At 52.5% G+C, this 17,732-nt stretch overlaps 4 protein-coding genes across 4 annotated transcripts; all 4 read right to left on the bottom strand.

Moving 5' to 3' along the window:
• Window positions 1-153: 153 nt before the first annotated feature.
• Window positions 154-1,411, bottom strand: SAPIO_CDS8486 (Mannitol-1-phosphate 5-dehydrogenase; the record flags this gene model as incomplete). The annotated part of the gene is made up of 2 exons (XM_016790109.1): window positions 154-1,283; window positions 1,372-1,411. 2 exons carry the CDS (start codon window positions 1,409-1,411, stop codon window positions 154-156), a joined length of 1,170 nt encoding a protein of 389 aa, XP_016640372.1.
• A 4,478-nt stretch (window positions 1,412-5,889) lies between these two features.
• SAPIO_CDS8485 (Glucose-6-phosphate isomerase) lies at window positions 5,890-7,845 on the bottom strand (the record flags this gene model as incomplete). The annotated part of the gene is made up of 5 exons (XM_016790108.1): window positions 5,890-5,977; window positions 6,057-6,489; window positions 6,581-6,663; window positions 6,732-7,265; window positions 7,349-7,845. 5 exons carry the CDS (start codon window positions 7,843-7,845, stop codon window positions 5,890-5,892), a joined length of 1,635 nt encoding a protein of 544 aa, XP_016640371.1.
• A 2,559-nt stretch (window positions 7,846-10,404) lies between these two features.
• On the bottom strand, window positions 10,405-12,672 carry SAPIO_CDS8484 (Serine/threonine-protein kinase gad8; the record flags this gene model as incomplete). The annotated part of the gene is made up of 4 exons (XM_016790107.1): window positions 10,405-10,611; window positions 10,748-12,300; window positions 12,383-12,517; window positions 12,651-12,672. The coding sequence occupies 4 exons, from the start codon at window positions 12,670-12,672 to the stop codon at window positions 10,405-10,407; spliced, it is 1,917 nt and encodes a 638-aa protein (XP_016640370.1).
• A 3,310-nt stretch (window positions 12,673-15,982) lies between these two features.
• SAPIO_CDS8483 (uncharacterized protein) lies at window positions 15,983-16,771 on the bottom strand (the record flags this gene model as incomplete). Its single annotated transcript, XM_016790106.1, has 2 exons — window positions 15,983-16,142; window positions 16,218-16,771. 2 exons carry the CDS (start codon window positions 16,769-16,771, stop codon window positions 15,983-15,985), a joined length of 714 nt encoding a protein of 237 aa, XP_016640369.1.
• Window positions 16,772-17,732: the final 961 nt, after the last annotated feature.

Genomic DNA, 17,732 nt, shown 5'->3' with positions numbered 1-17,732 from the left:
ATTACGATGGGTACAAGGAAGGGTCATAACTTCTTTAATTCATTTCCGTTTTTGCTCCTGTCTAAGCATGTCATAAAAGCTCGTCTATAGTCGCTCGACTAGACACTCATCCCTAAAGGAAAAAAAAATACAAGCAAGCGAGAAACCCTTCCTTTACTCTCCCTTGACCTTCTTGACGACCTCGAGGATCTTGGGGTACAGCTTATCAGATTCTGTGAGGCCGGTGACCTTCTTGACGATATCATCAGCGGAGTTCTCGGCGATGATCGTCGCGAGCTGGGCGCTCTCGTCATCTCCGGGAACATTCTGGAATCGGAAGGCTTGCTCGGCAGCATCAACGAGCGCGGAGACATCCTTGTCAAGCTCGGCAAGCTGAGAGGCGGGGCCGATGAAGCGCTCCTTGCGGCTGAGCTTCCTCAGAGGAGCACGACCAACACGCTCGACGGCATCGGCAAGGTGGGGGTTGCTGATACGGTTAATGATCTTCTCGGCGTACGCCTTCTGGGCCTCGAGGGCGATTCCGTGCTTGGTGACGATGAGATCGGTGGTCTCCTCGAGAGCCTTGCGAACCTGGCCAAGGATGAACTCGTCCTGAAGGGCCTCATCAATAGTGCGCTTCTTGAGAGCGTAGCCGTGGTAGGCGGCCGTGGCGTGGCCAGTGTTGACGGTGTAGAGCTTGCGCTCGATATAGGGCTCAAGGTTTTCAACCCAGTGGATTCCCTCAATGGTGGGGACGCCATGCTCCTGGAAGGGAGTCTTGTCGACAACCCACTCGTAGAACTTCTCGAGCTTCACGTCAAGGCCGGAGTTGGGGTCCTGCGCAGGCACAATACGGTCAATAGCCGAGTTGGCATAGCGGGCACGCTTGTCATGGTCGGCGAGGCGATCGGCAGGGGTATTGGAGGGGTCCTTGATGAATCCAGCGAGGGTGTCGGTGGCACCGATGGCGTTCTCGCAGGCAATGACAGCAAGCGGGGGAAGGTCAGCCGATCGCTTGTCGATACCCTTGGCAATGGGGGGAGCGATGAACTTGAGGATAGTGGGGCCAACGGAGCAGGTCACAACATCGGCAGTGGCGATCTCATTGATGAGCTCGTCCTCGTTGGTACGAGAGTTGATGGCGCGGTAGCCGGAAATAGTAAGCTCCTCGGTGCCCTCGGTGCCGACCTCAATGACCTTGTAGGAGGAGTTCGCGTTGATGGAGTCCACAAGAGGTTGGACGACATCAGCGAAAACGACGTCATAGCCCGAGTTGTGGAGGAAGCAGGCGACAAAGCCACGGCCTATTACATAGGAAGGGAATCTTCAGTCAGCAAGCCTTTATTTTCTCCTACTAGGTAGGGGTAGCTTCAGTTTTGGACGTAGACTTACCAATGTTGCCAGCGCCGAAGTGAACAGCCTTCTTGCCCATGATGATTGATTATTTGTGGATTCTTTGGTAGAGGATGAGCTTCAGAGAGTGGATCCACGTTAGCAGCGTTCGAAGATGATGATGAGGGAATAGTTTAATTGAACACGAAGCTTAGGCTAAGGATAAGGAGATGGCTGAGATCAATATCATGATGGAGCACTCACATAGCCCGGTGGGAGATGAGAGGTGGTGGTACTGGTTGGTGGTGGAGGGATGAGAAAGGGAAATGAAGCTTGGCAGAGGGCTCAAGTTGGGGAGAGGAAAGTAGACTTACGAGATCAATGTTTTTGTTTTCTACTGGAGCTCCGAGGAGAGATGAAAAAGTCAGTGAAAGGGAATTGTTGAGGATGGAAGCTTCCACCTCTTTATATGCATTGGGCCGAAAGAACCAAGAACCAGGGGAGGAAGGAAGGAGGCAAGTCCAGGTAGTGGAGGAAGGGAGGGAAGGCAGGAACGAGTTGGCTGTGGTTCTAACGTCACCACTTGCCCGAAGTAGACGGTGAGGGATACGGAGGGGTGGTGCGACGTGGGATGCGTGGTGCCTCCTTTGCTTATTACCAGTGCGGGGCCCTCGCAAGGTCCTTCGTACTTTCCAGCTCCTCGACGACGAGTCTCGCGAAGCACGTTCTAGTCCGCAGGGAGCTACTGGAGTAGCATTTCCATATACGAACATGTATTGAGACTGGTGCTGCCACTTTTGTCTGCTGTTGTTTGATACGCATCGTGCTGCAACAGGACCACTAGTGGGAAGGCGACCCAAGCTGTGTTTAAATGGCAGCTACTTCGTACACACTTTGCCATTGGGCGTCTCACCTGCCTCGGAGCTTTTGGATAAGGTCAATCAGGGACAATTTCAAACGAACAGCCTCTGGTTAACACATTTCCACGGCTCTTGCTGCTGGTCAAACTCTCTTTCCTATAGCTCCATCACTTTCTCCTGTCCTGTCCAAGCCGTAGTTACCTAGTGCTGTCAAGTTGTCAACTATGGTCCCAGCACCTAGGAGCCACGCCTAGGCCTAGCTGGTTAAGCAGCTCAGCCAAGCAGCCGCGGGCAGCTCCCGCTAGCGGGACGAGTACCACCAGCCGTAGCGCCGTAGTACCGCCTGGCGATTGCACGGAGATCAAGCTAAGGTAGTGTACTCTCTCAAGGTCAAAGTGCATTAGCATCTCTTGCTTCGTGTCTTGTTGGTAGCGAAGAAGCTCGAGCAATTTTTTGGATTCCAAACCAGTTCATGGAGGCCGTAAATACCACCGTTACAAGCATGCAGCGACGATTTTCCCTAGTGTATTATACGGTGTCTGGCTCTCTGAATAAATGCTTGATCAACCATTGATTTTGCTCGTAGCTGAGAGACGGGTGCCTTGGCAGTGCCGCCGAGATCCAGACCATTGTCGAGCTAGCCAATACTACAAGGAAGTACTTTGGATGTACAGGGTGGGCCTAGGTTGCTGCTGCTTTGGAGCAGGCCCGTGAAGCCTCACGTAGCTGTTGTCATATATGATCCGATTAATCAATACATTGAGACAGATGCAGGCTGCACAGAGAGATGGTCGACCCAATGCTCATTCGACAGAACCATTGCTTTACGGATACCAAATGTCTCTCCTCCCTGAGCCCAACGCATGGGTGGCAACCGGCCCTCCCTGTCGCCGAATCTGAATCCAGCCATGTACAGGCAAGGTACACTCAGAACAGGATTGCCCCTCGACCAAGATCAAAATGACCTCATAGTTCGAGCTCCCAAAACTTCCAGCGCTAGACGAGTCTCCACTGTGCTAAGCCGCCAAGAGACAATGATAACAATTTAAAGAGCAATCATTGCTAATGGCCCGAAACCAGGGAATGCAAAATTAATTTTTGGTTAGCGGTTTAGCGTATACCTCGGATCGAGATGCTTTGGGCAACCGGCCTGGCCTGCTTCAATGTTGGTACCTCTCATGTCATGTCGATGGGCCTTTCTGGCCTCGATCGATCAAACGTGAGTTGAGGGGTAGCTTCACTTCCTTCGTGCTTCATAGGCTTCACGCACTGTGACCCCTCCCCCGCCCCCGCCATCAATGGTCAATCGCATCGCCATTCGTGCAGGTGCAAGTTGAGGTGCAGGGCGAGAATTCGTGATGCGTTCCCCCCCTCAACGCGACAAGAAGATTAGCTGCATCCGCCACCTTTTCGTGCAAACCCGCTGCTAGCTCAAGACCGGTGGCAACTATTAGGCTCTGGTTCAAGACTGAAATCTGACTGAAATCACGGGCAGTTCAGGCAACGTAGTATACATCCCGAGATGTCTACTCGATGGGCATGTTGGAGACGGGCTCATCACAACCCCGATGGCTCCAATGTCGTGGGTCGTGGGGGAGATGGGGGAGGGAGACCGCAGGCGATAAACGGTACGTTGATTGTTTGATAATTTTCCGTTCCCAAAGCAACACAAATCCCATCACCTAATATTGCGTCTTTTCCGGCCGCACCTCGCCGTAATACTCATGTTCAAGTCACATCCTTGGGAAAGAGGCCGAAGTAGAGGTGAGGAAGCAGTCATACCTGTTACGCCGTTGTAAAGATCTCGATATCAAAGGCAGAGAGATACGCCTCGATATCGGATACCAGATCCGATAAACTATCCTGCCATGCCATGTCCACCCGAGCCGCCCGCAGTCGGCTATGTTTAACACCCAGCGGGCGGGTCGACGTGCTCATATTGGGCCTCAAGATTTGATATTGGATTGCCGTCGAGACAGCGTCTCATTTACGCCGGAATCCTGAGCCGTTTGCAAAAAGCCACTACAACCCGATAAATTTTCTTCCGTCTTTGTCTAGGCACGAATACTGTGAGTATTCATATTTACTCCTTCGTACGAAGGAGATGCGGTCTTTGAATCCTGCAGTTTCCACTTTGATGGAGGGCTTAGCTCGGATTTTTTGGCGGGGAAGGAAAGGCCCGTTGATGCTGATCCTCGTGGTGGGATGGAAAGGGGGAAACGACACTGCTACATCCACATTACATCCACTCCTTTACTTAGTGCAACAGTGGAAATCTCCTGGCTGGTCAACTGGTCCCGCTTGTCACTACGGAGCACGTTCGTGGTTCAGACACCCAAGCCTGGACCAGAACCGGATCAAGTCGCTCTGTTCCGCGGGCAGACAACAGACAACGCTAACCCGCGACCTAGAGAGAACGCATTAGCGGCCTGTCTAACTCCTCCGCTCCGAACGTGCTCAATCCGGACGACGCAGGACCTGACCGCGCACCATCCCCAACCACATGCTGTCAGATGCTCACCGCCGAAAAAGCTCCAGGATGAAGGGATGAATGATGAATCACTAAAAGCTCGCCCTTTCCATGACGAGTAACTGCAAAGTATCTCGAATTCACTGCCCAAAAACATAAATGAAAGTATCACTACCCTTGCGCAGATGTACCCCCAATCTAAACGGTGAGGCCAGCCCACGCACCACCACCTCCTATTAAAATCTGTGATCCTCAACCCCGTTTCGACCTGCTTCAACCCCCAGCTCCTGGCCGGGGTGAGAACCAGAAACACGGGCGTTGTAAGACAAGGGCCAGGGAAAGATTCTGCGCGTCACATGGACATCCAAAGATGCAATTGGTGACCAGGGGTCAAATATTTTACGACGTTCAGTGCTCTTTTGCCCGTGGATATTACGAGATCTTGCGAGCTGTCTTAAACTACCTGTGTAAGATTACATTGTGTTGAGTCGAAGCTCGTGCTCAAAATAGAATTCAACACCCAGAGCAGAAGTGGAGCGAGATTCCTAACTAGTAGATTCTAAAAGGGGGATGGACCTCGAACTGAGCTGTTCGACTATTCTCCGCCTGCATCGCCAGCTGTTTTTGTCCCCCCCCCCTCCCCTGAACCAGTCTGGCGGGAATCATCATGTATTTCTGAGATTAAGCGATCTCTGATGCATCCAGACCTCCCCATCCTTAACCTTTTCCACGTTGTCCGCCATTTGCTTGACCACCCCTGCTGCCCTCACCTGACGAAAGCTCAAGCGGTGAGGAAGCAACGCAAGTCCACCCCGCTTCACTTCCTGAAGCTCCGAGTAGTGGTAATTGAACAATACAACCCCCACCAGAGCTCATTTCTCAACACCCGGTCTGCCTTCCCCAAGATCGTCTCCTTACGAGGATGGTGGGAGGGCTGGAGCAACCAGCCCCTGCAACGAGAGCACGCCTCAGGTCAGGTGGTTCTGACAAAATCCCTTGCAAGAGAGCTTAGCTCCAAGAGCTAGCTGGGATCCTTTGTGTCAAACATGTTTGTATTGATTTTTTATCTTTTCGACAGTCTTTAGTCGTGATCCGACCATCAGGGTAAAATTACTGTCCACTCGAAAGCGAATGATTTAGGTGATAAACACCCCTTTTTTCATGTCATCGTCACCTATTCCATCCAGTCCCGGCGCATTGATTCTCTCCTTCGTTAAAAGTGTAGCTCCGCAAACAGCTGGATTTAGTTTAGAGCTGCGAGTACTTCTTGAAAGCGCCGATGAGGCTGCCGGTCGAGGCGTCGTGGCCAGAACCGTTGCCGGGTTCGTCAAGCTCCCTATTGCGCGGTTGCATTAGTCTCTAGATCGACAATCATGGCAACGTGAGCCAAGCAAAACTATTTCCACTCGACTTACTTGAGAATCTTCTTGGCAAGGACCTTGCCGAGCTCAACACCCCACTGATCGAAGGAGTTGATGTCCCAGACGGCACCCTCAGTGAAGGTGAGGTGCTCATAGTAGACGATCAGAGCACCGAGCTCAGCAGGTCCGATGGTACCACCGACCAAGATGCTGGTAGTGGGCCTGTTGCCGAGGAAGACCTTGTGGGGAACAAGCTCGGCAGGAGCACCCTCAGCGCGGACCTCGTCGGCAGTCTTGCCGACCATGAGGGCCTCGGCCTGGGCGAGGTAGTTGGACGCAAGCATCTTTTGGTGGAGGTTGTTGCTGATGGGGTTGTGGCTCTTGGCGGCGAGGATGAAGTCGGTGGGGATGAGCTTGGTTCCTTGGTGGACAAGCTGGAAGAAGGAGTGCTGGGCGTTGGTGCAGGGCTCGCCGAAGAGGATGGGGCCTGGAACGCCACAGCTTTTGTTAGAGGTTTGAGGAATCATCACAACATGCGGGGTGGGTTCACTTGCCAGTGGTGTACTTGGCGGGAGTACCATCAGAAGTGATGGACTTGCCGTTGGACTCCATGGAGAGCTGCTGGAGGTAGGCGGGGAATCGGTGGAGATACTGGTCGAAGCTAGATAGAGATGCCTACGTTAGCACTTGAACTCTTGCCCCAAGACTAAAAGCCTGGATGGGACATACGGAGCGACAAGGTGAGTCTGAGCCTGGAAGAAGTCGGAGTACCAGACGCTCAGGAGACCACCAATGGCGGGAATGTTCTCCCTGAGAGGAGCAGTGCGGAAGTGCTTGTCCATCTCGTGAGCGCCGGCAAGGAACTTGCGGAAGTTGTCATAGCCGACATAGAGAGCAACGCTGAGGCCAATGGCGCTCCACACGGAGTAGCGACCACCGACCCAGCTCTCGAAGCCGAACATGTTCTTGGCGTCGATGCCGAACTTGGTGACCTCGCCCTCGTTGGTGGAGAGCGCGACGAAGTGCTTGGCGATCTCGCCCTTGCCGCCGGTCTTCTCGATGAACCACGACTTTGCGGTGTTGGCGTTGGTGCAGGTCTCGGCGGTGGTGAAGGTCTTGGAGGCGATGAGGAAGAGGGTGGTCTCGGGGTCGGAAGCGGCGAGGGTCTCGGCCATGTGGGTTCCGTCAATGTTGGAGACGAAGTGCAGAGTAGTGTCCTTGGCACCGTAGTGCTTGAGGGCCTCGGTCACCATGACGGGGCCGCTATCAGTCAGAGGTGAGCGGTGGTTAGTTTACATGTCCATTTCCAAAGGAGCTCCAAATACAAGACATAGGTCAAAACTTACAGATCGGAACCTCCAATACCGATGTTGACAATGTTGGTGAGCTTCTTGCCAGTGAAGCCAGTCCACTCACCGCTTCGGACCTGCTCGGAGAAGACCCTCATGTGCTCCAGGACGTCGTTGACACCGCCAGGAGTGTTCATGACATCAACACCATCCACCTTCATGTCCCAGCCGCCGACGTTTCGGAGCGCGGCGTGGTAGACGGCCCTGTGCTCGGTGAAGTTGATCTTCTCGCCATTGAACATGGCCTCGCGCTTCTTCTCAAGACCGGCCTGCTCGGCGAGCTTGACGAGGAGATCGAGAGTCTCATCGGTGAGGAAGTTCTTGGAAAAATCGAAGAGGATCTCGGCGCCGGCGCCGTTGTTGAAAGTGCGGCTGAACTTGCTGAATCGATCGGGGTCGGAGGCGAAAGCTTCCTTGAGGACGAAAGACTTGCCAACGGTGTCCCGATGGTTCTGGAGCTCGCTCCAGGCGGGGAGGGTGTTTGCGGGGGCCATTTGGAGCTGTGGGATGGAGGGGTATCTGGTGGAGGGGTTATACTATGAAGACGACAAGGGGAATTGGGGGAGGAGATTTTTTTGGTTCTGATAGACGATGAGGAGAAGGTATGCTCGATGGAGAGAATGCCGAGAAATAATTGACGTGGGACAGCTTCCGATAAAACAGAGTTCCCGTGGGTAACTTTGTTGAGTGGTGGGAGATTGGGTCTGGGTTTCTACTTGTATTTACTAGGGGAGTTGTCCCAAAACGGTACACTACAAAGTTGGATGGTCAGTTCAGTCGAGGAAGTGCGTGCTGTGATTACACGATAGACCCGGATAGGGTAAGCAAAGACAAATGAGAATTGGAGCTTGCTAGTCCAGGTCTCGTCTGGCGGGGTTCGAAGCTCCATTGTCGTGAAGTGCATGATTGATGTGTGGTACGCCTGTAACAGAGGAGCACCATACTTGGACAAAGACGAGGGCTGAACGTTAGTCTCGAGCTGGCTAGACCAGGACCACCCAGGACAGCACGATGCTATCAACCAAAAGTATCAGCATTTTGGTTTACGAGGTCACCGACACCACGCGATGACACACACTCTATAGCATCGGAATCGGTAGAGTGTACGATGCATGGATCATCCACTGATGGCAGCTTCCTCTGGTCGGATCGTAAACTAGTCGACCGGCTATTTTACGTACTGCCACTGTTACAAACCAATTAATTGACAGTCTGGGACATCCAAAGTCAGGCAGAAGGGATCTGAGGGCGTGATTTTCGGGCACGGGGTGGCGAGGAGGGGGAACAATGGAGCAGACTTGACGCATCATCATTGATGACAATGGGAAGTTTTGGAGGGGTAATGAGGGGCAGAGAGCACATAGACATGGGGGCCGGACTTCGGCCTTCGCAACAGCTGGAGACGAAGGGAGCTCAAGCATCAGCATCAGGAACTAAAACTTGGCGGGGTAATTTTTAATGAGCCCGACCCCGCCGAGATGGCAAGCGAAGATGCGCCGTTTCAAGTCATTTGAATTAAGGAGCCAGAAGCCGTCCTCTGCAAGATTGCGCGCCTTCTTCAATTGCATTCTTCTTACTTCAGTAGGATAGAATCAGTCATTGACCTCTCGAGATTATTTCAGCGTACACCATATCGGTTGCCATTGTCTGGAGTTCACCTCATGATCCAACCGGGTCCCTTTCATGTCCCTCGCACCTTCCCTCCTGCCAGCTTGATGGTCCCCCGCGCCTGACAAATCACACTTGAGGCCGGTACACATCAAACTTGTACAATTGTACCAAGCACTAATTTGATCATAAGAAATGTGTCATCCATTTTCAAGCATTATGGTTTTTTCCTCGACCTTGGTCAAGGACAAGGTCGTCAAGCAAACCTGACGCAGCTGTCTCGGACTTGGGCATCAATGCGAAGGCCATCTCCTCTCCCACTTTTTTTTTTTTTTTTGGGGGGGGGGGGGGGGGGGAATACTGTCCTTCTCCGCGGCTTGCACACTAGACTAGATAGTAGGCTCTGGGGCTACCGGCGACCTTGGGGAAGGAGAAGCTGCACACTCTAGTTCCTCGAAATGTCTTCTCCCGCCAGTGGTGGGGGCAACTTTTCCTCCATATCTGATGTGTCTGCACGATAAGATTAAATAACGAATTCTACAGTAATAACATTCCTTGTTTGATCGTAATATCTGATGCTTAGTTCTGGCATTCTGCCCCAACTTCAACAGATGTGGACGATCATGCATATTGAAATGTTCGTCTGCTCTCTTGTCGCGGCTGAACTGGTATCCGGGACCGTGCTCACTTCGGACGACTCCCAGCACGACGGAACGGTACGCAGCCACTGACCGCAGAACATGCATCCGCAGTAATCTCTAACCCGTTCCTGATTACTATTCCTACTATTGTAAGTAAAGAGCTTTACTTCGAGCGGTTCGGTGGAGGCTTGATCGGTGTAGTATAGTACATATAAGTAGAGCAGGTTTCACGGACACCCATAAAGAGTCCAGGGCCGAAAATCAGATTTAGAACTTCTCTGGCACGTCATGCCCGTATCGTCTACTCCTCAAAGCTACCCTTCAAGGATGCAGCTGAGAATAGGCGACATTGACGCAAGTCGTCAGATAGACGGAAAAAAGTGGCTAGAAACAAGTATGCGCATAACTCGTTGTACACAGACCCAAGGTGCCCTGCCAACTCCGCTTTTGGAAACCTCAAGGTATAAACTGGAAAAAACCAAAATGCAGACGGCCGAGGCCACGGCCCAAAAACGAAGGCGAGAAATGAAACAATGAAGACAAAATGACAACCGCCGCTTCATATCATGTCAACTACATTCTTTCCGGCTCCATCAAATCCGCCTGAAAATGCATCATTGCCAGCACGTTTCCTTGATATCAATCCATACCATCATCTAATCCATCCATCTATTCCCCTTGGCCTCCTTAATGGTGAAAGCCATGGAGGGTGTCACCGCCAGGTAACAAATGTGGGGTGGTGACCAACACTTTGCTTTTTTGCTTTATGAAGAAAGCAGTAGGGTATCAAAGAAGTTATAACCTCTAACGACGATCCTGGAGACTACCAACGAACGATGGGTCCTTAACACTGCCACCAGCATCTCCGAGACCAGCAATCGGGCGGTTATAACTGAAGCCAGCAAATTGGTTCTGCATGGTTTGCGACAGGAGGTCTCCCTCGACAAAGGAATCCTTTGGTGGTTCGGATGTGAATTCGGGATCAAAGTTGGCAGTATCAAGAGCATCGACCTGTTGAGGAATATGTGTCAGCATATGGCGAGGGGGAAAAAAAAAAGAAACAAGGAGGACTCTTTCTCTATCTTATTTTGGGCTTGAAGAGCGAAGAGTCTGCTGAGACGGAAGCATCGAGGAAATAAATACATACCACATTCGGCTTGAAAGCGGGCTCATATTTCCGCTGGAGAAGCTTCCGCCAATCTATGGCGTGGAAGAACGGATGGGCCTTGATCTCGGCGGAGCCATTAGCTCCGAGGCGCTCGTCGGGGTTGCGGTTGAGGAGTTTTGTGAGAAGGTCCTTAGCAGCCGCAGGGATGTCCGTGGGGAAGTGTAGCGGCTCTGAAAGGATCTTGCGGTACATCTCATTCGTGTTCTCGTCATAGAAGGGAGGCAAGCCCATCAACATCTCGTACAACAGGACACCCAACGTCCACCAGTCGACCGTCTTATTGTATCCGGTGCCAAGGAGAAGCTCGGGGGCCAAGTATTCGGGAGTTCCACAGAAAGTGTTAGTTCTGTCCTCGTCCTTCATATCGAGCTTGCAGAGACCAAAGTCACAGAGGGCGATGTGGCCCTGGTAGTCGAGAAGAATGTTCTCGGGTTTCAGGTCTCGGTAGATGACGTTGAAGCCATGGAGACACTCGAGAGCACAGAGAAGTTCGGCGGTGTAGAATCGGGCGCGGTTAACGTCAAATCGCCGCTCCTTCTGGAGATGGTGGAAAAGCTCCCCGCCGTTGACAAACGCGAGGACAAAATAGAGTTTCTCAGGCGATTGGAAAGAGAACTTTAGGGGAACGATGAAGGGGTTGTTGATTTGGGCTAAGACGGATCGCTCCGCCAGAGTGTGTGCAACTTCGGAGCGGGAGATGATGTGGGCCTTTCGAATGGTCTTGAGGGCATAGATACGGTGAGTGTCCTTCTTGCGCACCTGCATGACCTTACCGAAACTGCCCTTACCAACGACCTTGAGAAGGTCGAAGTCGTCAATCCTTAACTTGCCGGCCCGGATCTCCACGTACTCGACACCAATCTTGAGCTTTCCGGTACCGTACTGAACATCAACCCACTCGACACCACTGTGACCAAGCGCCTTCTCGGCAGTCTTGTCCTTATCCTTATCTTTATCCTTCTTGTTCGACTTTTGGTCATCGACAAAGTTGGCACGCTCTTCGAATCGGGGGTTAATGCGCACAACTCCAAGGAAGATGTCTCGGCTGCGACCGGATCCAGGGGGAGCGAGAGGGTTTCGCATATAGAGGTGGACGGCGAGCTCGGTGACTCGAGAAACATCAAACTTGTACTGGGTATTGGCGCCAGCCCAGAGGGGGTTTTCTGGGTTGCCATCGACGGAGTTTACAAAGACTTGGACCTTGTCGAAGTCGAGAAGCGCATAAGGCATGTACTTGCCCGAAATTCGACCGTGGTTTGTCGGAATGCCGGTGAAGCCTCCACCAGAAGTTTGAGGGCGGTTTCCGCCATTGATATAGGATCCCGAAACGTGCTGTGATGCCGAGGTCGGTCGCACCGAACCTGCGATATTTAGGGCACTTCCGCTAGAAAGTGAGTTTTGGGTGTGCTGGGACGCAAAAACGTTGCGGTGCTGCTCGGGAAGGGAAAAGCCCTGGCCCTCATGTAGTGTGACGATGAGAATTCCCGGCTTCGGCGGCTTTACGACGGGAGCCTGTGACATGGCCTCGGATGCTAGAGAGCAAAGTTAGGACCAAAAGGTCAGCGTCACATGCATTAGAGGAGACGAGGATATAACGATTCGAGTTCGACTTACGGATGGCACCTTCGTTGGTAGGAGTAACGGATCCGGCGATGGATTGACTCTTCTCGTCCTTATCGGTGATAGTAGAGGTAGATGGGGATCGCGAGAAGGTGCTGGCGAGGGGACCCAAATGGGTTTCCTTCAACTCTGGTGACGGTTAGTCGAAGTACAGTTAGACGTGGTAGGGAGCTCAGGCAAGGGGGCTAAGGACTTGGGACGTGTCCTAAGAAAAGGGAGGGGAAAGAAGGAGGATTAGGGAGGACAGAAGAACGAAACGCACTCTTCGTAATCTTCCAAGACATGGCGATGCCTTGGCAAGGGGTTGGACGGAGGAGGGTGTGGAGATGCGACGATGGGGTGAAAACGACAGCGAGGGAGGTATCCTGGGCTGCTGTGTCGGATTCGAATTTAAGGTGATGATCGTCGCAACTGGTCAGGTCTCGTTGACGATAAATGAAAGCGTGCCGAGGGGACTCGAGAAGGAGGCTGTCTCGATGGAGAATAAGAACGCCGCTCGAATGCCGCCAAGATGAATGCCGCTCGAGGTGGGATAATCGATAATCGGTAGTCGACGGGTAGGGAGGTCCTCAAACCACCAAGCTCGAAGGCCGTTGTCTCGGTTTGGTGATGGGATGGGACGTGATCCTGGCAGACAAGTTTGTTGTCTTGGTGAGGAAAGATGATGCCCCGCAGCAGTGAAGCAGGGGTCAAGTGTCAATCAAGTGCGAAGCGGTACGTACTCCGCTGGTGGGTGCTGCACCAGTGAAAGAGGAAGGCACTACCAACGGCAGATTTGAGCGAGCTCAGTTACCAGTTCTTCGAGGGAGCGAAGAGACAAAACTAAACCGAAAGACAAGTCGACGCAAAAATAAAATAAACTAAAGGAAAGACTTGATATCAGGGGCGGTCGTGCTGGCAGATCCGAAGACTAAAAATGGATTCTCGGAGCCCGAGAAAAGGGGGCAGATAACGTCGAGCTTGCTAATAAACTCAGGGGAACTGCGGATGAGGAGGCGAAGATCCCTGGTTGGGAATTGTTGTTGTTGGATTGAGACTGGGATTTGAGGGGGCAAGTTGGAGGGGAGGGGCGGGGCAGTACCTCAAATCCAGGCGTTGGGACCAAGCAATAAGATGTACCGATGGGAAGGGCAAGGGGGAACCCGAAATGATGATGAAATGATACTCAAGCGCTGACTGTGGGGTGCAACTAACAGTTAAGGAAAGACTTCAATTGTTCACCAGCCAGGCATTGATTGCTATCAATGGGCCTGCTACTGCCTCGCTCTAGCACCTCGTTTAGCTCGTGGTGGCACCAATGGCACTGCCAGGCACTGCCATGATTTAAAGTCTGGCGATGGTTTTAGGGCGTTAATTTGAGACTTCTAGACCGGGTACTGCACACTGTGAGTGGCGTAGCAAAAAGATGACTTGGATTATGGTGTGTACAGTGTTAAAATAACACGCACACGATACGAGGCTTTACGAGGTTTCCCTGAGGGCTCCTCGCTCATCGACATTGAGGGCAGTGCAATCGATGGGTGCAATTCCAGCATCTGCAGTCCCACTTCGTATCGGTATCGAGCTGATTAACCTGAGTAATCATGATCAATGCCCGGGAACGCCGTCTGTACCATGGAGTCGGGCCAGAGTCGAGCGACGGAAGAGATATATTAATAGTATCATCGGTACTTCGTACATGGGTCGCCTCGCATTAACAGCTTTCCTGACCTCCCACTGATGCACTGATGGTATGAAGGATGCTCAGTCAAGTATTCGCCGTTGCCTTCTCTAACTTCACTGACTTCTCCGTGTGCAACATTCGCGCGATGCCATTCTCTTTCCTGTTGGACACGCGCGTATGTGCCAGTTCTTTTCGTTTCAACTTGCTCTGAGGAGATGGGAGGACCAGAACCCAATTGCTAATTGCTTGTTCTGGTCAGTGCGGTATCTATTGCTGTTACCTTGTTACCTCCCAATCAAGCCTGCCTTGCCAACCAACGTTGCGCAGCTCGTTGCCACATGAGCGTTCTGTTCCGACGCTGACAGGATTTCGTCAAGCTTCCCTGGGCCTTCCCTGGGTCTAGCACCCTCCATCCCCCTGGGTCGGCGAAAGGTATTCACGAAGGTTCCGGTCCATCTTCTAATTTCATGGTAACCCAGCATTTAGGACCCAGCGGCAAATTCCAATGAACCAACTTGCCTCGGAATACTTCGACGCCAATGTTTAATATGGAAACCTTATGTGCTTTGCAAGCTTTCTTCAACTTGTCGCGGCCTCTACGCGTTCCAAAGGGCGACAAGCGGCTCGTGTTCCCATCTGCGGCAGCATAACTGGCTTGAACTCTGGAATAGGGCGAGTAGGGATTCTGCCTTAGCCATGCTGCTCACTCCTTCTCCCAGACCTCGAATTGCAGATGATTAATGGTGGGTAGCTCTGCAATACTCCCTATCCGTCCCTCGCCGGTACTCCTCTGTCTTTCTGAGCGAGGTGGATACGGCGCTGGCGAGGACGGTAGATCCCAGGGACTCTGCATATGGTGCAAGTACGCAGGCCCAACGACAGATACCGGTCTCTCAACCCCCTCCTCGGAACGAATATCTTCTTTACGTCCGAGTCCTCCTTGCGCGGTCTGTGGGGAATTAGCGGCAAGCCTAGCCACGGTTGGCTTCCCGACCACCTCCGCGGAAGGGTAATGCTTCAGCGGCTCCGGCTCGGGTTGGCTATATCGGTTGTTACCTCGAGTTATCTGCGGTTCACTACCTATCGGAGTATTTCTCGTATGTGTTGGTTGAGCTAGCATGTGGTTAAAACTGCCTTGGTTATAGGCCCCATCGCTGAGAGCTTCCGGCCCAAGTCCGGTATGATAGGATAAGTTCCATGGGTACCTTTGGCCCGAATTGGCTACCGTGGCGGTCTGACACGCAGCTGGAGAATTCGAAATCGTGGATGGTTGTGAAAACGAAGAAGAGGAATCGCTTATTGTTGAGGGCGTCGCCGTCGAAAAACTTGCATATGGTGGCACATGAGTGAGATACGAGTTGCTCGGAACAGGTTTTCTGTAAGTCGGGCTCGCAACCTTCACGTCAGGAAATCCCAGGCTGATACGGCGTGCGTCTATCCCGGCGTCTGATGGTCTCGTAGACGATTCCCGCCTTGGCGAAATTGGCACGCCAGGTTCTGCAACATGGGCCTGCGTTGGTGTATGCCACCCTAAACTACCTCGCCAACTCTCACCAGATGTCCGCTGATAACTCGATGCTAACGAGGTGTTATGAGGGCCAGCCCCAATGTCAACGGACAAAGGTCTCTGATGGTCAACTGGCTCTACTCTGGATGCGCTCCCAATGGAGTACGCAGTAAATGGTCCTGGTTGGGACTGGGAGGTAGTGTTCGGGATTATCTGGCGGGTTTGTACAACGGTGGAGGGATGGGCTTGCTGCAGCGCTTGAAGTCTCTCATTTGAGAGAAAGATTTCTCTCTTCGCTGCACTTGACGCTGACGACACTGGCGTGTAACTCGTGGGTCTACCTAAGGGGTTCATGCCACTCCCATGTCTTCCCACACTCCCGACTGAGTCCGACCAATTGCAAACACCCATAGTCTGAAATGTATCAACCGTGCTTTCCATTGCCGGAGAGCTTGGGTGGGGCTCCCAGGAGGCAGTGTAAGGTGGTGGTGGTGGTGGTGGTGGTGGTGGTGGTGGCCCAGAAGCGACCGCGGCTCCCAATTGTGCAATGCTTTGGCCCAGGGTGGGCGTTCCGCTGGTTGTGCCTGAGCTCGCTGTTAGTTCGCGATCTCGAGAAGAATGATACGCCAACTAAAAAGCCTCAACAATAGATGCAGGACCTACTACTGGATCTACCCATGATATCTCCTAGAATATCTAAATTCTCGAAGGTAGGTTTAGGCTTGGCGGGCTTCTTGTCGTCGCCATCGCTCCCCCCTTCCGCCTCCTGTTGAAGGCCGCCGGTGCCTGAAGAGAAAGCCAGATTCCTCAGAAAGTTAAGCTCCGCAAGTACGGAGCTATGATGGCGACTAATCACGGGCTCATATTGCTTGAACAACGTGGAGTCTAGAAGCACCCATTCCAGACGCCTGATCAGGGACGGCCTGGACCCGCCACCGACAGGTCGACACTTTTCGACCAGCACACAAACTTCTTGAAGCGACACATGTGCGTTGGTGATGATGTTGTTCATGCGATCGAGGATTTTGGGTTGGCTTTCGAGGAGGGCCAAATATTCGTTTCGGAGTTCGACGAGATCGCACCAGTCAGTGTAGCAGGTACGGACAAGTTCAACACAAGTTCGGAGGGCGGTAGGCACCTGATCCAGCTCGATGGTGAATACGATCGTCTGGTACAGGCCTTTCAGAAGAACTCCAACAGCGATCTGCTCCATTTTCTTTGAGGGTGATAGCGTATCCCGGTTGTAGGCGAGTCGTCGAGTGATGGCCACTACCTCCGAGGCTCTCAGAACAGCGTCCGAGTCTGAGGAAGAGTTATGACAGCTGCCGGCCGGGCTTTTTTTCATCCAACCTTCGTTACATTACCCCCACCATACTGGATTAGCCTATTGCAATTACCTTGACAGACTTCCAGGTTGCTTTTGCCGAGGGTCAGCCACGGGATTGAATGAGGGGATCGAGAATGCGGTGCGCCATGGGCGTGCAACCGAGAAGATGTACCAGTACGAGGTTACTCCTGAATTTCGGGCCAGGCCAGAGGTTGGGCGGAAAACTTCTCGTCGAAGACTGGTGTTGACTTCGCAGTATCACCAATGACAGACCGCTTCTGCATGCATAGAGAAGCTCTGTCACAGAGCACGTCAGGTGAGGTGGGACTTGGATCTTGAGTTCGGGACACTGAGCCCTCGACATTGAAGGAGCTAGTTGGCAGAGTCCTATGACAGTTTTAGTGCCTCTCGGTCTGCAACCTCTTCCCTCCCTGTTATTTGGCATATCTACCGCAACCACCGATTCTTGCAAGCACGACATTCGGACATACACTTGGGCTCATCCCTCAGGTCAAGTCTCCATTGCAATCCCTGGTCAATCGAGTGAGCCCATCAAAGGGATGGAGAGGCATTACGGCTGATCTCGTAGTATCCATTGCAGAGCATTATTGGATTGTCGTCGGATATTACTTTCAGCTACAGCCTGCCCTTTCCGCATCGCCATTCAGATATGCTCCCTTCTGCTGGGAATGTCATGTCTCCGAATCCAATGCTGGAACCATACACCAAACTATTGTCTCGGCATTGCCCAGAACAGTAACAAACTGCGCGAGGCTGCAGGGGGGCCATACTCTCTTGGCATCAAGTTTATTTCGACATGGAGTCTCAACCAGCGACGAAGTATGAG

Source organism: Scedosporium apiospermum, assembly GCF_000732125.1.
Source record: "Scedosporium apiospermum strain IHEM 14462 chromosome Unknown SEQ_SAPIO_0121, whole genome shotgun sequence".
Taxonomy (NCBI): Eukaryota; Fungi; Ascomycota; class Sordariomycetes; order Microascales; family Microascaceae; genus Scedosporium; species Scedosporium apiospermum.
The sequence above is the reverse complement of the archived record's forward strand: the minus strand, read 5'-3'. Positions and strand labels throughout refer to the sequence as shown.